We start from the raw sequence: 22,475 nt of genomic DNA, 5'->3' as shown, positions 1-22,475 counted from the left end.
TGAACTTACGACTCGCTGAGTGATGAACCTACCCCTAACTTCAGTCCTATATCTACCCCTCCTTAATTTAAAGCTATGCCCCCTTGTAATACCCGACTCAATACGCGGGAAAAGGTTCATACTGTCGTCCCTATCTAACCCCCTAATCATCTTGTACACCTCAATCAAGTCACCCCTAAACCTTCTTTTCTCCAATGAAAACAGCCCCAAGTGCCTCAGCCTTTCCTCATACGATCTTCTTACCATACCAGGCAATATCCTGGTAAACCTCCTCTGCACCCGTTCCAGTGCCTCCACATCCTTCCTATAGTATGGCGACCAAAACTGCACACAATGCTCCAGATGCAGCCGCACCAGAATCTTATACAACTGCAACATGACCTCAGGGCTCCGGAACTCAATTCCTCTACCAATAAAAGCCAGTACGCCATATGCCTTCTTCACCGCACTATTTACCTGGGTGGCAACTTTCAGAGATCTGTGTACATGGACACCAAGATCCCTCTGCTCATCCACACTACCAAGTATCTGACCATTAGCCCAGTACCCAATCTTTTTGTTACTCTTACCAAAGTGAATCACCTCACACTTACCTACATTGAACTCCATCTTCTTGAAGAACAATGGAAAGTATTCATTAAGACTCATGTCTGCTTCTCCAAATTACCATGTGGACTCCAATCAGCCTTACTCGCATTCCATCAGCGTGGGAGCCTTGTACAATTAGGATAACAAAGCAAAGAGAAAGGCTGATTGGAGTCCACATGGTAATTTGTAGAAGCAGACATGATTTAGAAGCAAACCAATGTGCATTAAATTAGCCTGGGTGGCTATAATACAGGTGATATGAAAAAACTTTTACAATATAAAAGTGCTCTAATACATTTTTGGATCATTTGCTTGGTGATCGATGTTACATTAATGAATGACAAGAGGATAAGATTATCGATGGTGGGACTTCAATCATAAGAAGAAGTGATTAATTAGCTATCAGCCACAGTTTTCGTGGGAGCAGTAAAGTAAGGATTCACACCAGTGGCTTGAAAATCAAGGCTGGCTGGTACAGGACTGAGGAAGTGCTGCACTGTCAGAGGTACCATCTTTTGATGAAATGGGCAAGCTGAAGCTCTCAGGCGGATAAACAAAAATTCCACAACACTACTCAAATACATGAAAAGCTCTGGGAATTCACTACTAAATGAATTAAATGTCCTCATTAAAAACAAATCTCATTATGAATCATTGAGTTGCACTGTTTAATGGATTGGATCAGTATTTTGCCCAATAAATGATGAATACACTTCAAAGAGTAGCTCAATGGTAATATATTGCTTTGGATGTCCTGAAGTTGTTACATAAAGGCAAGTTCCATCTTTGTTAATGATTGCTCACATTAGAAGTTGATAAAGTTAGCCATTTCCTACCTGCAAATGTGGTTCTTTGGGGTCATGTCCAATGCTATTGTTCTGTGGGACTCCTCATCCAACGGAGAATGGCTGTCTGGTTTGGAACCATCCCGTATGTACTTGTTTCCTAGAACAAACAGAACATTCATATTCTTAAGCTGCCTTTGCAAGAGCTGCTTGGTTATGAGATTCCCAACGAGAGAAAACAATTGAACAAAGCAGATAGGAGAGCATTTTCTCAAAGGTTTGCTAAGTTTTGAAGAATTAATTTTAACAATGTTTTTCTGCACAGGTTGCAAGAAAGCACAACATTTAAATAAAATATTGATTCTAATTTGGTCATTAAACTGCACTAAAATCAGTGGGCAATGAGGAGAGAAGTGGACCTATTTACATTGTACTGACATTGTCAATTCAAACAAAATGATGTAATTTTGAGCCATTAGTATTAGATAAATCAGAGAAACTGACTGGCAATACTCTGTATGTGGGGACACGGGCAGATTGAGAGAGGTGGCAAATGGAGTATTATGCAGAAAATGTGAACTTGTCCGTTTTAGCAGAATAAAAAAGAAACATATTATTTAAATAGTGAAAGCTTACAGCGATCAGAGGTGCAGAAGGAGCCACATATCATGAATTGTAAAAAGTTAATATACAGGCACAGTAAATAATTTGGAAAGCTATTAGAATGTTATCATTTGCTTCAATGAGAATTGAATATAAAAATCAAATGATTATGCTTCAGTTTTACAGGCCATTAATGAGACCAGATCGGATAATACTGTGTACTGTATTAACAACTCCTTAAAAAAGAATAACAATACATTGGCAGCAGTTCAAAGAATATTTACTAGGCTAATATCTGGAATTGGCTAGTTGCTTTATGAGGGAAAATTAGATAGGCTAAACTGATGGAATGAGCTTCTAGAGGAAGTGGTGGATGCAGATTCAGTTACAATGTTTAAAAGACATTTGGATAAGAACATGAATAAGAAATATTCGGAGGATATGGGCCAAGCGCAAGCAGGTTGGACTAGTTTAGTTTAGGATTATGGATTGGTTGGATCAAAGGGCTGCATGACTCTTATTGTATCTGCTGGGGTTAGGGAGGTGATGAACTGAAACAGGTGTGATTTTGAGGGGCTTTTCGAGGCTGATGTTGAAAAGATGTTTCCTTTTGAGGAAATATGTAGAGCAAATGGTCACTGCTTCAAAAAAGGATTGTTCGTTTAAAACACAAATGGCTCTGCCATTGTTTGGAGCCTCTCCCTTGGCTTAGTTAATTAATTTAGGAGAACGTGAGGACTGCAGATGCTGGAGATCAGAGCTGAAAATGTGTTGCTGGAAAAGCGCAGCAGGTCAGGCAGCATCCAAGGAGCAGGAGAATCGACATTTTGGGCATGAGCCCTTCTTCAGGAAGGGCTTAGTTAATTAATTGCCCACCACAATTCATGACTGGATGTAGCAGGACTGTAGAGTCTTGGTCTGTTCAGTGCTTATAGGGTCACTTACCTCTGTCTAAGGCATGTTGTTTCTGCTGTTCAAGAAGCATGTATCCTGTGTTTATTTTTACTGGGTTGGCAACTCATTTCTAGGTCTGTCTGGTGCTGCTTCCCCACAATCTCCTGCATGCCTCATTGAACCAGGTTGGTTCCCAACTTGATGGTAATAATTGAGTGAGGGATAAGCTGGGCCATGGGGTTACAGCCTGTAGTTGAACAATTCAGCTGTTGTTGATAACCCACTTCCCCTCATGGTTAATGTCCAGGTTTGAACTGCTAGACTTGTTCTGAAACTATTCCATTTCACACAATATTAGTGCCAAACAACGTAATGGAGCATGTCCTCAGTATGAAGATGCGACTTTGTTGCCACAAGGACAACGAGGTGGTCATCCTGACCAAAACTGGCATAGGGTAGGATACACTTTTGGCAGGTAGATGGGTGAGAATGAGGTCAAATAGGTTTTCCCACCACCTACTGCATGCGGAGACTGGGGCTAGATTCCTATCGAAATGGGGAGCTTAGACAGGCCCATTTTCTCTATGTCTACCCTATTGAGATCCTGATATAGACAAAAAGCGTTGATCTGTTCGTTTGTTCCTCATAGTTAAAGCCTCTCAGTTAGTGTTACGATCTGCACAAAACTTCTTTGCATTTCAGCTCCAGCTAACTCTACCCTGTTTGAAAAGAACGAGACCCAAAAGGTCCATCAATTGTGTGTGAACAGAGTTAGACGCAAACTTAGTAGAACTGCTTTGTTTCCAAATTCTACCACAGAGAAAGAAACCTAGTCCTTTGTTGGCATCCTCATGCCCCTGTTAACCTGTTACCACTTCTAATGATGGAGAACCTGTATCCCAGAAAGCTCTATGACTCTTTGCCTCACTATCCAATTTAGACCCCTATTTTCAGAATATGCACCCCATATTCCTGCTACCAAAATGCACCGTTTATTTACATTTAACTTCATTATCAATAACATGTTCAATCTGCAAGTAATTTGTTGCAATTGTCTTCAATATTAACAATAGCTAGAAATTGGCATCATCCATATATTTTGAAATTTTACTTCCAGTTTCAAAACGTGAATCTTTTGTAAATTGTGAATGACATTGTTTCCCGCATTAATTCCTGTGGAACAAACCACCCTCACCTTCCAGCAACTGGAGTATTATTTATTTTAGTTTGTAACTGGGTTTTTGTTTAGAGGAGAGATTGAGTAGACCAGGACGATGTTCAGTGGAATTTAGAAGGAGGGGGGGTTGTAAAAACTTATAAAGCTATGAAGGGAATAGATAGGAGAGAAGCAGGGAGACTGTTTCCACTGACAGATGAAACTACAACTAGGGGGCATACCCTCAAAATAAAGGGGAGTAGATTTAGGACTGAGTTGAGGAGGAACTTCTTCACCCAGAGGGTTGAGTGTCTGTGGAATTCCCTGCCCATTGAAGTATTTGAGGCTACCTCGTTGAATGATTTTAAGGCAAAAGATAGATTTTTGAACAGTGAAGGAATTAAGGGTTACGGTGAGCGGGTGGGTAAGCGAAGCTGAGTCTGCTATAAGATCAGCTGTGACCTTACTGAATGGTGGAGCAGGCTCCAGGGCCAGATGGCCTGCTCCTGCCCCTGTTTATGTTCTTATTGACTGCTTGATTTGACCATATGGTACCTCATTAAAGGCCTCTTTATAATCTAAGCATTTTACATTTCCCTCATTACCGTTAACTTCTCAAAAGAATACATATTTGTTTAACCATGACCTTCACTTTTGAAGTACTTGTTGACTATTCTTAATGATATACTTTTGATTTCTAAATGTTTTCTATTACATTTTGAAGTGAAGCTTCCATTATCATTCCTACTGTTAAGCTGACCTGTCTGTAGTTCCCTAGAGTATCAGAATAACATTAGCTGCCCACCAGTTCTCTGGTTCTAATGAAATTTTATATTTTTTATAAATATGTAAAGGTGTCTCTATGATGATATCCAGAGGATGCATTATCCCTAACTTAAAACAGTTTGAATATTGCTGAAAAAATTCAATGCTTTTCATCTTGCACTCATCCAGACAATTTGAAAGAATAACAATTTAATGGAAAGACAAACATTTATACAACTTGAGAGGAGTGCGCTGACTGGTTGGCAAGTGGACTTTGATTGGTAGAGGCATTTCAATGGAGAATGCAGCAATTAATGATGATTGACACTTAACTGCCATGCTTTGAATTTTAAATCAGGCAGATTGATTCTGGTTGGACAGGACATTGCCTGAAGAATTGAATTAGTGAATGATGGTTGCCTGTTTGGTTGAGTTGAAACAGGTGCAACATATATACATGTTTTTTCTGTCTACAATGAACAACGCTCTGTGTATTCTAATATGGAGCTTCTATTACACAAAGAATGTTACACCACACAGCCAATTAAACCAATTTGTCAATGAAATTAAGTTTGCATCATGGTGTCATACCTAGTTATATTGTCAATAAGAAATGATAACTCAAATATCATTAAATCATAGAAAGGTGCAATATAGCAGGGTGCTGTTTGGCCATTGGTTTTACACTGGCTCCTTTGGACAACATTCTCATTATGTTCTTGACAAATAATTCATTTCACTTGAAGGCTTCTCTTGAATTCTTTAGAACATTAGCATGGCATGGAATGCCTCACGTCTGATGTTGGCTTGACATAAACATGGGTTATATTTGAAAATCTCTTTCACAATGAATGATCAAATTACAGAACATGAAAGCATTGCCACAGCAGGTTTAACAAGATTAAAAGGGTTGTATAAACTGTGCAAGTATCAAGTTATGCTGTTTATCTGTTGTAAACCTCAGGGCGTCACACCGTTCCCTTCCACGCCTGAAATACAGCCACACCCTCAAGGGATATGAAATGACACAGAGAAAACAATTAAAGCAGCTGCCTTTTTGTGGCTGCCTGCAGGCTTGTGGAGTGAATTCGAACACGGTGCTTTTAGTGTGCCCATACCCCTGGAGTAAGGAGGCCAACTCAGCCCTTGAGGAGGGGAGGTCATGTCTTTCTCTGCGTCATAGTTGACCAGCAGCTTGTCATTTATTTCATTTGCTGGATAAATTTGCGATTAGATGCTCTCTTTCCCAGATTAATGCTACACAACTCTGAAGCCAGAGAGATGATTTTTGTTTTTCAGGGGACATCCAAGGAGAGTAGCAAAAAGCATCATAATGGCAAGATGCTGCTCTCATTTTCTGGAGGTCACCATCTCACATGTTCAAGGAGCTTGGCACAACTACTTCGCAAATGAGACAATTCTAAGATCACACCTTGGGCAAGAATGTGATAAGACTCCAGGGAGATCCAAACTTAATGTTCTAAAGGATTCAAGAGAAGCCTGCAAGTGAAATGAATTATTTGTCAAGAGCATAGTGAGGATGTTGTCCAAAGGAGCCAGTGTAAAATCAAGGTTGATCTTTGTTCTCGGCCACTTGATTGATGGCTGAAGAACAATTTCCAAGAATCTCTCATACACACATATATTTCCCTCTAACTGATTCAATACAAGCCTAACCACTAACATTGACACTAACATGGGATTCCCCATCAATTCCATCTGTCAAATGTGATCGCTGAAGGGAGGCTGAGCTGAGAATTTTGATGAGGCCTGTGTCAGCAGCGCAGATCAAAAGGTCAGGGTAAGCAAAAGGCCTGAGTTTACAAGGAGACAGTTGTCTACCATCCACCTCCAGCTTACCTGTCAGAACTCGCTCATCAAACATCCTGCAGAAAAGAGAGACAAATTTACAAAAGCAAACAGATAAATTTGGCGTTTACAAAACATACAAGCAGCACAAACCTTCTGATTTAGCAACTGGAATTCTTATGATGAGCAGCAGGCCAACAACAGAGAGGCTGCGTGTGAACTTAATGATCACAGGTTCCAGGTTAACAGCAACTGCAGCTCAGGTAGGCGACCTACATTATTGTACCTGAGCACCCCAGCAACCAGAAAACAACCACTTGAGGAAAAGGAAAACTTCGGGTTTGAACTTCCTTTAGTGGCACTGATCTTGATGCCCCCCCTCCTCTGACTCACTGCAATAAGAGGGCAAGGTCAATCCACTGGTGGCTCAGACCTTCTGCAGGAGTCACTTCAGTCTTTACTTGGAAAGGGCTAAGCCACTGCTCAAGTACACAGACGTGAGATTATACACAAGTCCATTATAAATCAATCCTCCTCACTCTGTGACATTCAAGGTTTGTAAAATGTACTTGGATATGACAATAGCTCCTGCCCCACAATGTGCCTTGTGACTCTATGAAGGAAAAACAGCAGTACCTCTTGGTTCAGCCTGCACAGTGGGTGCTCTGTGGCTGAAGTGTTAATATTTTGACTGTTCAGTTTTAAGGTTGATGAGTGCACCTCTAAATCCAACCACCATAGGTGGGTCTTTGTCCCCACTGGGGCTCAGTATGCACACAACAATGCGAACATTCACACTGCTTCTCAGTGTGCCAGTTTGGTGACTCTACTCCACCATCAGATCACTTTTTCTGGAGATGGGATTGGAGGCAACATGTCCTCACAATAAGCAAGTAGCCAATGACAGGGTGATTTGAAGACCACCAGAAGACGATCATCATTCAGGGACCCTTGAGAGGTGCCAGGAGGTGCCCTCCCGAAGGTGTGCCTTACGGCCAGTACTCTGGATATGATTCCCTGCCACAGTGGTCGAATACTGTGGCACCAGAAAAGCACAGCAGGTCAGGCAGCATCTCAGGAACAGGAGAGTCAATGTTTTGGGCATAAGCCCTTCATCAGGAATGTGGCTGATTCCTAATGAAGGGGTTATGCCTGAAATGTCGAGTCTCCTGCCCCTCGGATGCCGCCTGACTGGCTGTGCTTTTCCAGCACCGTACATTTTGACTCTGATCTCCAACATTTGCAGTCCTCATTTTCTCCCTGCCACTAACTGCAGCCAAACAGTACCCTCCACAATGGTGCCCTCAAAGCTCTGTCCCTTACCTGAACCACTGCTCCTTTGGGCTGGTGAGGCTACTATTGGACACTAATTGGTCAATACAGGGAAAATTCTTGTAGGGGACTGTATCCTACACAGTGCCAGGAATACCCCATTTACGTCACTTGGCTCCAAAATCAGAGGAAATCCAGCTCCATGTGAGCAGTTTAAAAAAGAACTGCAATTCACATTTTTAGATTTAGATTTAGATTACTTACAGTGTGGAAACAGGCCCTTCGGCAATAGGTCCACGCCGACCCATTCATTTACCCCTTCACTTAACACTATGGACAATTTAGCATGGCCAATTCACCTAAACTGCACATTTTTGGACTGTGGGAGGAAACCGGAGCACCCGGAGAAAACCCACGCAGATATGGGGAGAATGTGCAAACTCCACACAGACAGTTGCCTGAGGCTGGAATGGAACCCGGGTCTCTGGCACTGTGAGGCAGCAGTGCTAACCACTGAGCCACCGTGCCACCCACTATCTTGGGCTTGGCTCAATGCATTTGTCAGGTTTGAAGAATTCCATGACTGCTGGCAGCCAATACATTGTTGAACATCACACAGAGATTAATTTAGAGCATGAATTTGTACTGCAGTTGGTTTTTGATTAGCTCTGGCTGGATTTAAATGGACAGCTAAGAAACCAAAACTATGCTGACAGAAGTATGACATTTTTATCAAATATTACAGCTCCCTCTGTTAACGCTAACATGGCGACTCATCTGTATTCAAGCAGAGAGAATCCCAGAGCAGCAGGGCAAAAGTGTGTGCCTGGAATGCTGCATCCGTGTGAATTCTCAATGGAACAGTGATGAGCACAGGCTCACTGCTTCAGCACAAGGTGTTAGGGAAAATTGTTCGGTTGCTGTTGAGTGCTTCCTTGTAGACTGTTGCACAGCAGAATTGATCATGACCGGGATAGAGACACCCGAGACCACAGTCTGGTTTGCAGAAAAGTACATACAGTTTGAAAAGATAGCAATTCCGCCAGCACCTGTGAGGATCTGTCGAATAAAGGGGACTGTGGCATTCTATCTGCACAATGCAGTATGTTTTGCTTGGAATTTATTTCCACAATTAATTACCTCAGAGTGAAAGGTACCATCCAGCTTGAAACTGTAGCTTAAAAGGCAGAGGTTCTTGGTTTGAATCAGAGACTAATTATAACCAGACACGCCCATTGACAATTGACGAGATTGTGCGCTTTGACATCTCAGTCAATGAAGTCAACGGACAGTAATATTTATCTGGGTATAAAACCAACATTTCCCGCCCAATGAGTTTGATTAAAGTGACCCTATGACCTCTCCTGAAATATTTTACTGCAGCTTGGATGTCAGCTGGGCAAATACAATTGGCATTGCCAACATAGAAGTGAAAACCAGCCAGGAATCTAACTCCTGATCTGTAACCCCAGAATGACTCATGCATGCTGCAATAGACTTGGCTGTGATGCCACCTGCAATTGAATAGCTTACTGGCCACACCTCTTGAACCCAGCTTACCTTTTAATAACAAACCGAACTTTGTGCCTTGCTTCCAAGATGCGTTTCAATTTGGGAACTCCATAGGTGCAAGGTCGCTTGAAGGGAATTCCTTCTGGAATCCCTATGATTTCCACTGCCTCTGGGTCACAGGCAATCTTCCTGTATGGAACAGGAACCATATGATCCAAACCTAAGGCCTCAGCTACAGGAAACACAGATGACAACAGGTTAAAATGTATTACCATTTCCCAGCTTTCTGAGCAACGCTTGGGCATTTGTAACATACAGCACAAAATCAAGTCAATCAGCTCAGCCATTCTATCCTAGTATTTACATTCCACTCAATCTATCTTTCCTCTTCTGGATCAATCAACATTACTCTATAATTCCTGATTCCCTCATGTGCCAACCTTGCTTTTCCTTAAAGTATATCTTTACTAGTCTCTTTAATTGCTTCCTGTAGGAGTGAATTCCACCTTCTCACCGCCAGTCTTGTCAGAGCGGTTTCTCCTGAATTCCCAATTGGGATTTCTTGATGATTAAATTATATTAATGTGACACTAGATTTGCGCTTCCCCACTGCTGAAAACACACTGGCTGTGTTCATCAAAACCTTCCGCAATTTTAAAAGTCAGTATTTGTTCCAGTCAAGAATGGCTGTGTGAAGAAATCACTAAGACATACAGGCACAATGACAAAGTGTAAATCAGGCAGTAAAATGGACACCTGGCTGCTGACGAGATGGTAAGATTTCAAAGCATTCCTGATGAAGGATTTTTACCAGAAATGTCGATTTTCCTGCTCCTCGGATGCTGCCTGACCTGCTGTGCTTTTCCAGCACCACTCTAATCTCGATTCTGGGCAAGATTTCAATGGCAGGCAAATTAGAGGCAGTAGGTCTTTATAATGATCTTGAATAGCCTTCTCCCCAGGGCAACCCGGCAGCATCACCAAACAGACTTACCGTCTTTTGTACCTTGCTGCACGTTTCTGGAATCTTCTTCACTTAGCCACACCTCCCCAAGATCTAGCTTCACAAATAGGTGACTTTAATCTCATTGGGTTGGGGGGGGGGGGGGGTGGAAATGAGTGGAGCAGAGAGAATTAATGAAACTAAAAATTTTAAAAGGAATGCAAATTCTGCACATCTGGAATGTTCCAAAATTGCTGTCAGACTTCCCCTGGCGTTCATCACATTTGGCTGGCAAATCTAGCAGGCCCCCTGAAGGGCGCTGCTCCAAGTCAAAACATCACAGGAAGTTGCTATGGCATTTTATCTGCTGAAGTCAGTCTGAGGGCAAGTGTAACTAAAGTTGCAGGTTCCAGCTCAATGGCTTAATTGTTTTTTAAAAAAATTGCTTTGCAGCACCAACAAAAACTGACACTTAGAAGCGTAGCATGTGTTGTCTGAGGAAGGTGCACATTTCAAATTATTGTTCATTTTGAATCCATGAACCTGAAAGAGATATCATTGCTGGGGAAACAGAGCTTTTTGTTCTGAGACTAGATTAAGTGCTTTCAGGTTAGTCACAAGATGAATTCATGGAGGGTCCTGCAGTGTGCAGATGAAAATAGCCTGTACTTTGTCTATTTCCCCAGGGATTCGATTTTCTGTCCTACTTTGTGAATAAACATTTTTGGGAGAAATTTTAAGTGTGTTTATTTTAACTCATTGCTTTTAATGAATGTGATGTGTGAGACAAAGAAACAGTCAATGTTTTGGAACCTATACAGTCACAATCTTTTAACATATAGTTATATTATAATCTATTTCAAGATTAAATATATACAATACATTCACAAAATATATACCAACCTTCATCTGAAACATTTTGTAAACTTCCCATTTAGTGACCAGAACTAAATAATGCTTCTTTAATTCCATATTGTGAAAAAAGGACAATGCTATACTTATCAATATGAAAGGAGGAATACTGCAGGTCTGTGGAGGGAGAAACAGATTTAATGTTTCGAGTCGATGTGATTTTTCTTCAGTTCTTCACTTCTGAAGTCATATAGGATTTGAAATGTTAAGTCTGTTTTTCCACCCACAGATGCTGCTAGACCTGCTGAGTTCCTCCAGCTGTTTCTGCTTATATTTCAATTCCCAGTGACCACGATATTTTGCTTTCATTAGAGCCCTTTATTGACTAAACTGTGTCATGACGAACACCTCACCTGACACAATCGGTGACTTGAAAAGGGTGAAGAGAAGACAGAAGGAGGATCTCAGATATGAACAGTGCTGCTGCATACAAAGATAACCAGCTGGCAGAAATAGATTGTGATATTGGTTGGGAACTATTTTTGGACGATGAATCAACATCCTTACAGCACTCGGAGCCAAAGCCTGCTGACCAATGCCCAGTGGATAATGCTTTTATATCAGTGCAAAACACACACTGGAGAAGGAGCTAGTTAATTCTACCCTGAACCTATTTAAACCAAACTGACTGTAACGAGCTCGCCTGAGCAGTCCTGCTGGGATCCTGCAGCCAGGGTGACTAAATACTGCGGCAAAAATATTTTAGATTTAAGGTTCTTCTTTTTCTTGGACAATGTCAGCAAATTTCAAGACAGAGAGTCATTTTAACACATTGTGCTTATTTCATTTTATACTGATTAACAGTATCACTTTCCTCCCTATCCATGGATTTGGTGGGGGGTGGGGGTAATTACTCAGTGGAGCGTGTGGAGTAACATTGTTAAATATGTTTAAAAGAAACTTCCACTCTGTATACACAGACTGGAAAATTTCAGATAAATGGATGGTTAGACAGGGTAGTTATCATACACAGAGACTGATGATGGCAACTTATGCGCTAATTTAGAAAAATTCAATAGGAAACTGGGGGAGAAAGGGCAGGCCAGTGTCTTCCAGAATGAATCCTTCCCCAATCTAATCTCTCATTTCCATGCACTTTGGCCGGATGAGCAGAACCAGATTTTAAGTCAACAGTACAATCCTGACAAAATGACATTGTGTGAAACCCAGATTATAACTGCACCAGCATTAAAGATCAGGACTGTATGTGAAAAACTGCAAAGTTGTAATCTGGGGATCCATCAGACATTTTCACATTTTCCTGGCAGCCACGTCATTTTGAAATCCTTTCCCTAAACAGCAGTATTCTCAAACAGACCAGAAGCGCAACAACCAAAATTGCTGAGTCTTAAACAGCTGAAGACGACATTCAACAGCCTCATGTCTGCATGACATAGCAATGATAGCTTTATTGGTCCCATTCCTGTTTCTCTCTGTGGTATCATCTAAGATGATCACGACTAGTATCTTGTAGATTTGGTCATCTTTTCCAGTACGTGGTGTTGGGTAAGGGTTGTTTGAGGTAATTCTCATTTGTCTTTGCTTTGTCTTTGGAATAATTAATGAATACCTATGGAAAGGGGAACATTTCTTGGATAGCAAAAAGAGTTATTACATTATAGCAACAAATACAATTACATTTGGTCAGGCATGATTATAAAGGAAACTGGTGCAGAAACATCTCAGTCATGATTGAATGGTGGAGCAGGGTCAGAGGGCTGAATGGCCTAATTCTGCTCTCCTATCATACGGTCTTATTAACATTTCCACTGAAGCTTGTGACGACAGCCTCTATATTGACAATGATAAATAATGTTTTACACACACATATTTACAAAGTTTGAAAGCAATATTTTTAACCACACAGCCAGTAATACAATTTCAAACTTTATTGCAGAATTCAATGCTGTGCCATATTACAGGAATCGTGTTAAACAATGTGAATGGATATAGGAATACAAGCTTTAAAAAAGGTAATCCCCCTGGATTGTTTTGTCTAGTTCTGTCTTGATCCTGGGAGGCCCTACAGGACCTTCTGCTGGATTTCCCCTTTACAGGGTGGTTAATAATGGTTTGTTCCTGAATCAGTATTTGGAAAGCTGCTTGCTTCTGGACCAGTTGAGTTCAGAGGCTGTCAATCTCTTCCAACTCTTTCTGATAGAGTTGAGGTGAGATGTATATAGGCTCAGAAGTGAAGTTGTTTGATTGCAAAAAGCATACATGTTATCAACACCATTTACGGGCATTGCATTCTAGTGTATCTTGAAGTATCCAAAGCTTTTGATAGTTATTTGACAAGATTCACCTTTAAAAAGTGACCAACAGTTTGCCACAGTAGCATTCCTTTGTGATGAGTGGATATTATCTGGCCTATGTGCCCTTCATGACCAGATGTTCGGCTTGTTCTGGTGTATAGGGCTCTCAGGTGCCTCGCTTGAGTGTGTCCAGACCTTACAAGATGAATAGAATCTATCGTCACTTTGATGTGGTGTTGGCCTTCCATCAGAACCAAGGAGTCACTGTGGTTTCTGCTTTTTGTATAATTTCAATAGATTTTTCAAGTTAAATCTTGGACTGTTTGAAATCTGACAAAGCTTCATCAAGAGTTCCAACAAAAATCTCTTATGACTGAGATGTTTCTGCACCAGTTCCCTTTATAATCATGCCTGATCAAATGTAATTGTATTTATTGCTATAATGTAATAACTCTTTTTGCTATCCAAGAAATGTTTCCCTTCCATAGGTATTCATTAATTATTCCAGAGACAAATGAGAATTACCTCAAACATCTCATGAATTCTCATTTCAAATCTTCATATTCATAATTTTCCACTCACCTATTGAAGTCATTGTCCGAGTGTTTTCCTGGTAGCTGAACTTTTCTGAATTCCTCCTTTTGATGAATTTTATTTAAAAGATACCTGCACTCTTTTTGATACTTTGTCTGTTAATTTCAACCACATTATGATCCCTCGACATAATAATGTACTACCTTGCTCAATTTTGTATTTAATCTTAAGAATTTTTGTCTCCATGAAGTTCAGTCTCATGTTCAGTGATATCTTTGAATCCGCTGAATTCTTTTTTTCTATTTTCTCCTTAGTCTGCCTACTAATTTTGTGACTCTAAAAGATATCTTATATCTGTATTATTTCAATATTATTTTAAATCTGCTTTTCTTAAAGCTTGTATTCCTATATTCATTGACACAGTTTAACACGATTTCTGTAATATGGCACAGTATTGAATTCTGCAATAAAGTTTGAAATTGTATTACTGGCTGTGTGGTTAAAAGTATTGCTTTCAAACTTTGTAAATGTGTGTGTAAAACATTATCTCTGTACTCCTTCAAGTATTTTTCTGCCTTCTCCACATGTTCCCTACCTTTGAAAATGATTAAACTAGTTATTCATTTCTTCCAGAGTTTCACTTCAGCCAAGTTGAGGTTCTCCTATATCTCCAGGATAAAGTGGATGTCTTTCCACCTTTCACAGTCTGAAAAACAAACTCTCTTCCCTAAACAAAATTAAGTAACTTTTACTGGTTCTGATCTTTATAAGTAGAAAATGAGGACTGCAGATGCTGGAGATCAGAGTCGAGAGTGTGGCGCTGGAAAAGCACAGCAGGTCAGGTAGCATCCGAGGAGCAGGAGAGTCAACAATTCGGGTACAAGGAAGGGCATAAGGAAACGTCGATTCTCCTGCTCCTCGGAAGCTGCCTGAGCTGCTGTGCTTTTCCAGCGCCACACTCTCGACTGTGATCTTTATAAGTCTTTTTTGCTGCAATTGCAGCTTAATAACCGATTCCTGGTCCGTTCGAAGCTTTCATTTTCCCTGAATTTTCTTCTACTAGCTTCTTTCACCTAATTACTTTACATTTACTTGGTTTTAGCTTAAATAAATGATGAGGCCTTTTCATTCTGTAGTTGTGTCTAAATTTATTTCCCGGCCGTTTCACTATTTTGCGCAGCTATGCCGTGTGGTTCCTAATGTTGATGATGGCAATGCTTGTTGCGGGAAGTCAGAACTCTCTCTTACAATCCCTTGCCTTCCCTTTGCACCATGTTTCACTCCCTTTTCCCTTCAGCTTCTCTTTGCCTCCTGGAACCTTTAGTTGTTCATTATGGAGCCTCCTCCTCCTCTAAGGCTTCTGTATTTTCTCAGGATGATTGGCTTTTCTCCCATTGCCTTGCCAACACTCATCCCCCAGCACTTCTATTAACCACCTTCTGAATGAAGTTTTGCCTTCGCAGTATTGAGCTTGCCTTTTTGATGCTGGCTGATTGTCAGTGGCTTCTTAAAGTGGCAAATGCTTTTAAAGTGGTGAACACACTTCAATTTTTTTTTAAAAAGAGAAACTCAGGAGGTCTGGCAGTATCTGCAGAGAGAAAGCAGAGTTAACATTTTGAGTCCAGTGACCCTCCTTCAGAACTCTGTTGTTTTCTCTCCACTGATGTTGAGTTTCTCCAGCAATTTGTTTTTTTTCTGATTTCCAGCATCTGTCGTTCTTCATTTTTATGCTTGTGTTTTTTGTTGTTGTGAATTTCTTTTTCCTCATGCTGGGGGTCTGATTTCAACCACCACAACCATGTGGGAATTTCCCAGATGATCAGTCCCCGCACTGTACCAGTATGAGATACTGCGTAAAGGTTTATTTGAGGTAACGTGCTACTCCCAGCATTCCTTTGTCTTGGCCCTATCTAATGATTAAAGTAGAGTACACCACCAGAGACTTTGTACAGGACACACACTGCTCTGGATAACACAACGATTTATTGCATGATCACAACAAGTTCAACCACATTTGGTGAAGCAGACTTATTCAGATCTTAGGGAGCTGCTATAGATATATCTACTCCCTCCAAAAGCTGAAGTCCCTGTCTCTACCCACGGGCTGCGCGGAACAAATACAACATGAACATTAACCCCTTCAGGACCATTACCTAATTCAATACTTTCAGTCAGTCTGAGTTATAAACACTACGAAATGCAAACTGAATTCAAGTAATATCGGAAAGCAATGACTCACCGTATCTGCTGTTGAAAAGGATCTGCACACATTCCCTCAGAATATTGATGTCTTCTGTCTCTTTAATATACAAGTTCCATTTTTCTGTGAAATAAGATCAGAGATACTGTAAATCTCTCCCACTCAGGAAGCCTAAAGAGTAGTGGCCTGTGGGTGTTCAGGGATTCTGCCTGGATAGTGCTCCCTATGTAAGTGCTCCCTGTGCCCTTGCTTTTTGGGGCATGGGACAGGGGTGTGGGTAGCTTCATATGTCTCATTACACCTATGATGCTTGGCAGAGTTTCTTCACCATGTCTTGCCTCCAAACAGGGCCTGCCCCAGTGTGGGGCATCTGGAAAGGTGGGACTCCCCACAGTTTGCCACCACGCTCTCCAGCTGACATAGGTTAAAGGGCTCATTGTAAAACTGCAGGAGTGTTAGCTTTCATTGAAAAGTCTAGCCCTGAGGGCTGTTACTCCTGCTTAATCTCCCCTCTCAATAATCTCCCCTCAATAATCAGCTGGGAATGGCAGAACGAGAAGAGGGAATTCACAGCTTACAGAATCAGCAGCAAAAAAATGCATTCCATCACTTCATGTTGCAGCAATTAGATTAGATCTTAATTAAGACACTGTTTGGAATTATAAGCCTGGACAAAACAAGACTGAACACAGGTTAAAGCCCTTCAACGAACAAGCAGGACATCACTGTACTTGGAGAAAAGACAGGTCCCACAGAAGAATTTACATTTATATATCACCCTTCAGATCCCCAGAAAATGCCTTGATACACTACAGCAAATGGACTGTCTTTGGCTGTAGTTACTGTGCAGGAGCACAGCAAGGTTCCACAAACAGCAATGAGATAATGACCAGTTTAAGTGATGTTCGTTGAGGTACGAATGCGACCAGGACACCAGGAGAACTCTCCCTCACCCATCTTCAAATAACATTGTCGACTCTTTTCTGGACATGCAAGAGGGCAAATGGAGCTTTTGTTTGACACTGTTTCTGAAAGGCAGCACCTCTGACAGGGCGGCACTCTTGCAACATTATGCTGAGGTGCCATGTTTGGTCCTGGTCTGGAGTCTGAATCCAGAGCTCCTCCTATCTCAGTAACGAATGGTACCTCTGAATCAAACTAACAAAGGTTCCCAATAACTGCAGGGTGTATCTAATCCCCACATGTGGGTGCTTTAAGTTGTAGGGAGTAGTCGCTCACTGCCCACTCTGTTTCTACGACAACCACAAACAGAAAGTTGATATTGGGAAGATGACTTTATTTGAGACTGCTTTTATTTCTGCCAGTAATTGTTCAAATATTTCCATATGCCATACAACATCTATCTTAACTCTCGCCTGGGGCTGCCTCTGTCATTTGGAAAATCCTGTGAACAGCGATGATGGAAAAAGAGCAGCCATCTTCACATCCTTAAACTAAAAGTACTCATGGACATGAGGAACTCAGGACTGTAACCCAGTACCTGAACCAACTACTCTGGGACTTTGGATAGCCTGGCAGTATAAAGCTCACTCTGCTATGTCCCGAACAACCTCCATCAGAACAGTACATAATATTTCCGATAACAGCCCATCCTGTGGTTGCTCTAAATGAAATTGCCAACTGGGAGCCAGTTTGTCTCCGTAGCATCACCAAAGCCCTGATCAGGACTAAACACAGTCTCAGTTCTAATGTTATATAATTCATTAGAAATTTCACCCCCTAAACAAAATCACACCGGCACAAACCAGCCAAGGGGCTATGCCTGTAACAGTGTTTAATAAACCTATTATAAGTGAACACAAAATGCTGGAAAAACTCAGTGTTAGCAGCTGCTGAGAGGAAAACAGAATTAATATTTGGTGTCAAGGACCTTTCTTCAGAATTGAAAGTCAGCAGAAATGCGTGGGATTTAGGCTGTGGCAAGGGGAGTAAGGAGGATGAAGGACAAACAGAATATAGGATGGAGGGTGCAAGAGACTAAGTAATAAAAGATTGAATGGAACTAAAGGCAGAGGGAGTAGTAATTTTGTAGGCTCAGAAACAATAAATTTGTCTAGAGTGGGTGGGGATGGCAGAATAACAAACAGCTCTGTCAAAAGAAAAAACATGCAAGAGTAAAATTAAGATCAGTTCATACAGAAAAAGAAACAGCAACAAAAAGCTTGTGGTATGAAATTGTTGAACTTAATGTAGAGTCCAGAGGGCTGTAGATCACTTCATCGAAAAAGAAGGTGCTGTTTGCTTGCCAGTTATCTCACCAAGTCCTATACGGATGTCTACAGATCCTGCGCTTATTATAAATCACAGCATGTAATTAATGAGAGACATCCTCGCTCAACCTATGCCAGCAACAGCATGGATCTTGTGGTGCACTGGTAGTGCCCCTATCTTTGAACCAGGATGATCCCATCTGCTCCACAGGTGTGCAACAACATCCCTGACCAGGTGTATTACAAACAAAACATTGACACCAGTAACAGAGAAATTGTTCACAAAGTAACTAAACATCATTTAAACAGATGGCACAATATCCAAAGAAAAATGCATGGACCTGTCTTTGTTAATTCTGTCAAAGGAAATCACGAGTAGCTTGCGCTGGATCCCCAGTCCGATTGACAACCCAGATCGATAACGGTACTACTCCAAAATCACTTGAAGACATTCTAAGAAAGCAACTTCTTCAAATGAGGATTTCGGGCCTGCATTTCTGGAAGGGTTTGTTTTTATTCATTCATGGGATGAGGGTGTTCCTGGCTAGGCCAGTGTTTACTAAACCAGTATGTCCCACAGCATAAGAGTCAACCAAATGTGTGTCATAGGTAGTCCAGGCCAGGCAGATTTCCTGAAGGACATTTGTGAACGAGATGGGTTTGCTCTAACAATCAGATTCATGGTCTTCATTAGACTCTTAATTCCAGACTTTTATTGAAATCAAATGCCACCATCTGCTGTGCCAGGATTTGAACCCAGGTCCCCAGAACATTACCTGGGTCTCTGGATTAACTGTCCAGTAATGATACCACTAAGACATCACCTCCCCAGGATGTTTCTTATAAAATAAAGATCCAACACACTTTGATATGAAGTACTGGGGACAGAAACATGGCATCACAGTCACAGAATACTCCAAAGTGTTTCATGGCTAATGAATTACTTTTGAAATGTAATCACTACTGGGAAACTGGCCATACTTTGTCGAGGCAGTAGGTAAATACAATAGCCAATGTGCACACTGCAAGGTCCCACTTAAGGCAATGAGATCAATAAGCAGTGCACTTCATCCAGTCAGACTACAATGATTTTTTTTGGCCAGACTTCAGGGTGAACAGCCACTTGTTTGAAAAGGTGCTGTGCAGAGTTTAATGTCTAGAAGACAGCTAGGGCCTGGGTTTAACAGCACCTTTGTTATAACAGACGCACTCCATCAGTGCAGCAGTGAAGCATCAGCCCACATTACATCCACAAGTCTAAAGATGCAGCTACATGCACCATATTTCTAGTTCAGGAGGGGGTGTCTGATCCTCTCAGCAATTCCTTCTTTTGACTACAATGTGTAGAACTGACTAATCTCCATTTGCCCCAAACGCTGAAATGAATATTTGCAAGTTTGATTTGATTGTGGTAGAGGATGTGGCTTTAAAAGATCCGATTTAGACTCTTCAGTCCTTGCTCTATTTATTTATTGATTCTCTTTCAGATGTTGCAAAGCCTCCTGCTGTCAGATTGGTGCAGCAGCCTGTCCAGTACTCATTCATGGAGCGGTGCCAGACCATTTATCCAGACAGCAGGAACCCAGGCAGAGAGTGTTCCTTGCTTCTGGTAACACTGGTAGCTGGAACACTGGCTGATGCTTCACTCACCTCAGGTCAAAGGCATTGGGCCCCACTGTAATCTCCCAGCAGCAAGTGCTAACACAGGCCAGTTAGGGAGTGGCCCTGCATCTTACAGGCTGATCAGTGACTGACTCAGGCTCCGGGAGCACCCAGAGAGATATTCTCAGTAAACTTTCAGTGACAATCTTTGTCTTGTGATACTATTTGTCTGACAAAGTATCCCAGCTGTCACTTTTACCTCATGCACAAATAAAGTAATAATTTAGAGGAATTGACTGAACCGACTCTAACCAAACGGTACTAAAAGCTGTAGTTGCTGGAGATCTGGAACAGAAACAGAAAGTGCTGGAAGAACTCAGCAGGTCTTGGCAGCATCTGTGGAGAGAAAAACAGAGTTAATGATTCAAGCATGATGTGACTCTTCTTCGCACTGAAGGAGGCTCAGAAAAGGAGCTTTTTTAAATGCTGTTGACAAGAGGAGCACGTGGAACAGATGGTGAACATAGTAGGAGCAAAAGATCAAGGGAACGCTAACGGTGGTAGAAGAGATTGCAATGAAGAATGTGTTAATAGCAACAAAGAGGTTATATGAACAGATGAAATCAGGAGTAGGCATTCAGGCCCTCAAGCCTGCTCCACCGTTCAGGAGGATCGTGGCTAATCTGACTGTCACCTCAAATCCACAATCTGACCTGATGACCTTTCAACCCTTTGCTTAACAAAGACCCTACCTACCTCAGCCTTAAAAATATTCCAAGGGCAGCTCTGCTGAGAGCAAACCCATTCAAACAAAGCACTGGGAAACAGCAGGGGAGGGCAGATATTCACAACGGAGGACTGAAGTTGTCGAATTCAGTGTCGACTCCTGAATGTTGTAAAGTGCCTAAGTGGAAAACAGGTTATTGTTCCTTGAGCAAATTAAATGGTGGCCACTTCATTTTCGGGCTTCTGTGCTCGAGGCCCGGTAATGAAGGCAGAATGAGAGAGTTTTAAGAAGAAAAAAAAAAGATGCTGTTCCTTTGGCATTGTGTGCCTGCTTTCTGAGAGAGGTTCCATTCAAACCCCATTCCCCGTCATACTAAAAAACTCCCATCTGACACGGTTACAGGATCAGCTTCCACCTATTTCCTGTAGCATCCCCGTCCTCAAAAAAAAGCACATCCTTGCATCTCTCCCTTTGCTTTTTTGGGCAGATTTTAGGGTTAGTTTGCTAAAACAGCATTTAGGAGAGTTGAGAATTTATCGAAAATAACGCTGCCCGGATCCTTATTTATTTGCAGGGGGCCCTGTTTAAAATCTGGTGTGTTCCTGTTGTGGGAGCGGGATGAAATACAGCAGCAACCCAACTGATGGACCAGCGAAACAAATTTCTCTGCAAAGAGCACGGTGAGCCAAGCAGTGTCACAGATTAGACACGTACAGAGGGGCAGGGGCTGACACACCATACTGACTAACATCCCATTGTCCTCAGGTCAGTTATTAGCTGCATCTCAAGGAAGATTTAGAACATAGAACGTGACAGCGCAGTACAGGCCCTTCAGCCCTCAATGTTGCACTGACCTGTGAAATTAATCTGATGCCCATTTGAAGAAGGGCTTATGCCCGAAACGTCGATTCTCCTGCTCCTTGGATGCTGCCTGACCTGCTGCGCTTTTCCAGCAACACATTTTCAGCTCTGATGCCCATCTAATCTACACTATTCCATTATTATCCATAAGTTTGTGCAATGCCCATTTAAATGCCCTTAATATCGGTGAGTCTACTACTGTTGCAGGCAGACTGTTCCATGCCCCTCCTACTCTCTCTGAGTAGAGAAACTAGATTTTCAGAATTTGTACAATGGCAGGAGGCTGCCATTCAGCACTAGGAACAGAACTAATCTCCTGCCTTTCCACCATATCCCTGTACATCATCCCCATGCAAATAATTATCTAATGCCCTTTTAAATGCCTCAATTGAACCTGCCTCCACTATATTTCCAAACAGTGCTTTCCAGATCTTAATAATAATGGTCTTGGTTCCCTGCCAACCTTGTATCTGTAAGATCAGATTTGTTCAAACATGTATACCTGCAGAGATATCAGCTTTAGTAATATTTGTTATTTGAAGGAGTTGGCAATGGACTGAAAGCCCCATCTTCCATTACCCCTGCTGCAGACTGCGCAATGTTGCCTGGAAATAGTCCGTGGAGGAAAGAGACACTTTTGGTTGGAATGAGTCAGAAGCAAAATGAACTCTTCAAAAGTGAACACACTCCCACAAGTGAAAACGTCTTTGGGGAGATCACCTTTGCTTCATTTGCACATCACTTTAAATCTATGCCCTGTCGTTCTCTCATTCTGGGAACAGCTCCTCTCTATCTAATCTGTCCATCCTCATCAGTGCTTAAGGAG

General features: G+C 41.6%; 1 protein-coding gene across 7 annotated transcripts in view; it reads right to left on the bottom strand.

Annotated features, from left to right (window-relative positions):
- gtf2ird1 (GTF2I repeat domain containing 1) overlaps positions 1 to 22,475 on the bottom strand; it is a 210,664-nt gene that overhangs the window by 94,183 nt on the left and 94,006 nt on the right. For all 7 annotated transcript variants that reach the window (XM_043718738.1, XM_043718735.1, XM_043718734.1 and 4 more), the window contains 4 exons: positions 16,268 to 16,351; positions 9,433 to 9,616; positions 6,652 to 6,677; positions 1,425 to 1,533 (listed from right to left, as the gene is read on the bottom strand). In XM_043718738.1, the coding sequence (XP_043574673.1) occupies positions 1,425 to 1,533; positions 6,652 to 6,677; positions 9,433 to 9,616; positions 16,268 to 16,351 (403 nt within the window). The remainder of the gene's footprint in view (positions 1 to 1,424; positions 1,534 to 6,651; positions 6,678 to 9,432; positions 9,617 to 16,267; positions 16,352 to 22,475) is intronic.

This window comes from Chiloscyllium plagiosum, chromosome 28 (genome assembly GCF_004010195.1).
Source record: "Chiloscyllium plagiosum isolate BGI_BamShark_2017 chromosome 28, ASM401019v2, whole genome shotgun sequence".
Lineage (NCBI taxonomy): Eukaryota > Metazoa > Chordata > Chondrichthyes > Orectolobiformes > Hemiscylliidae > Chiloscyllium > Chiloscyllium plagiosum.
This window is presented reverse-complemented; position numbering and strand designations above follow the sequence as displayed.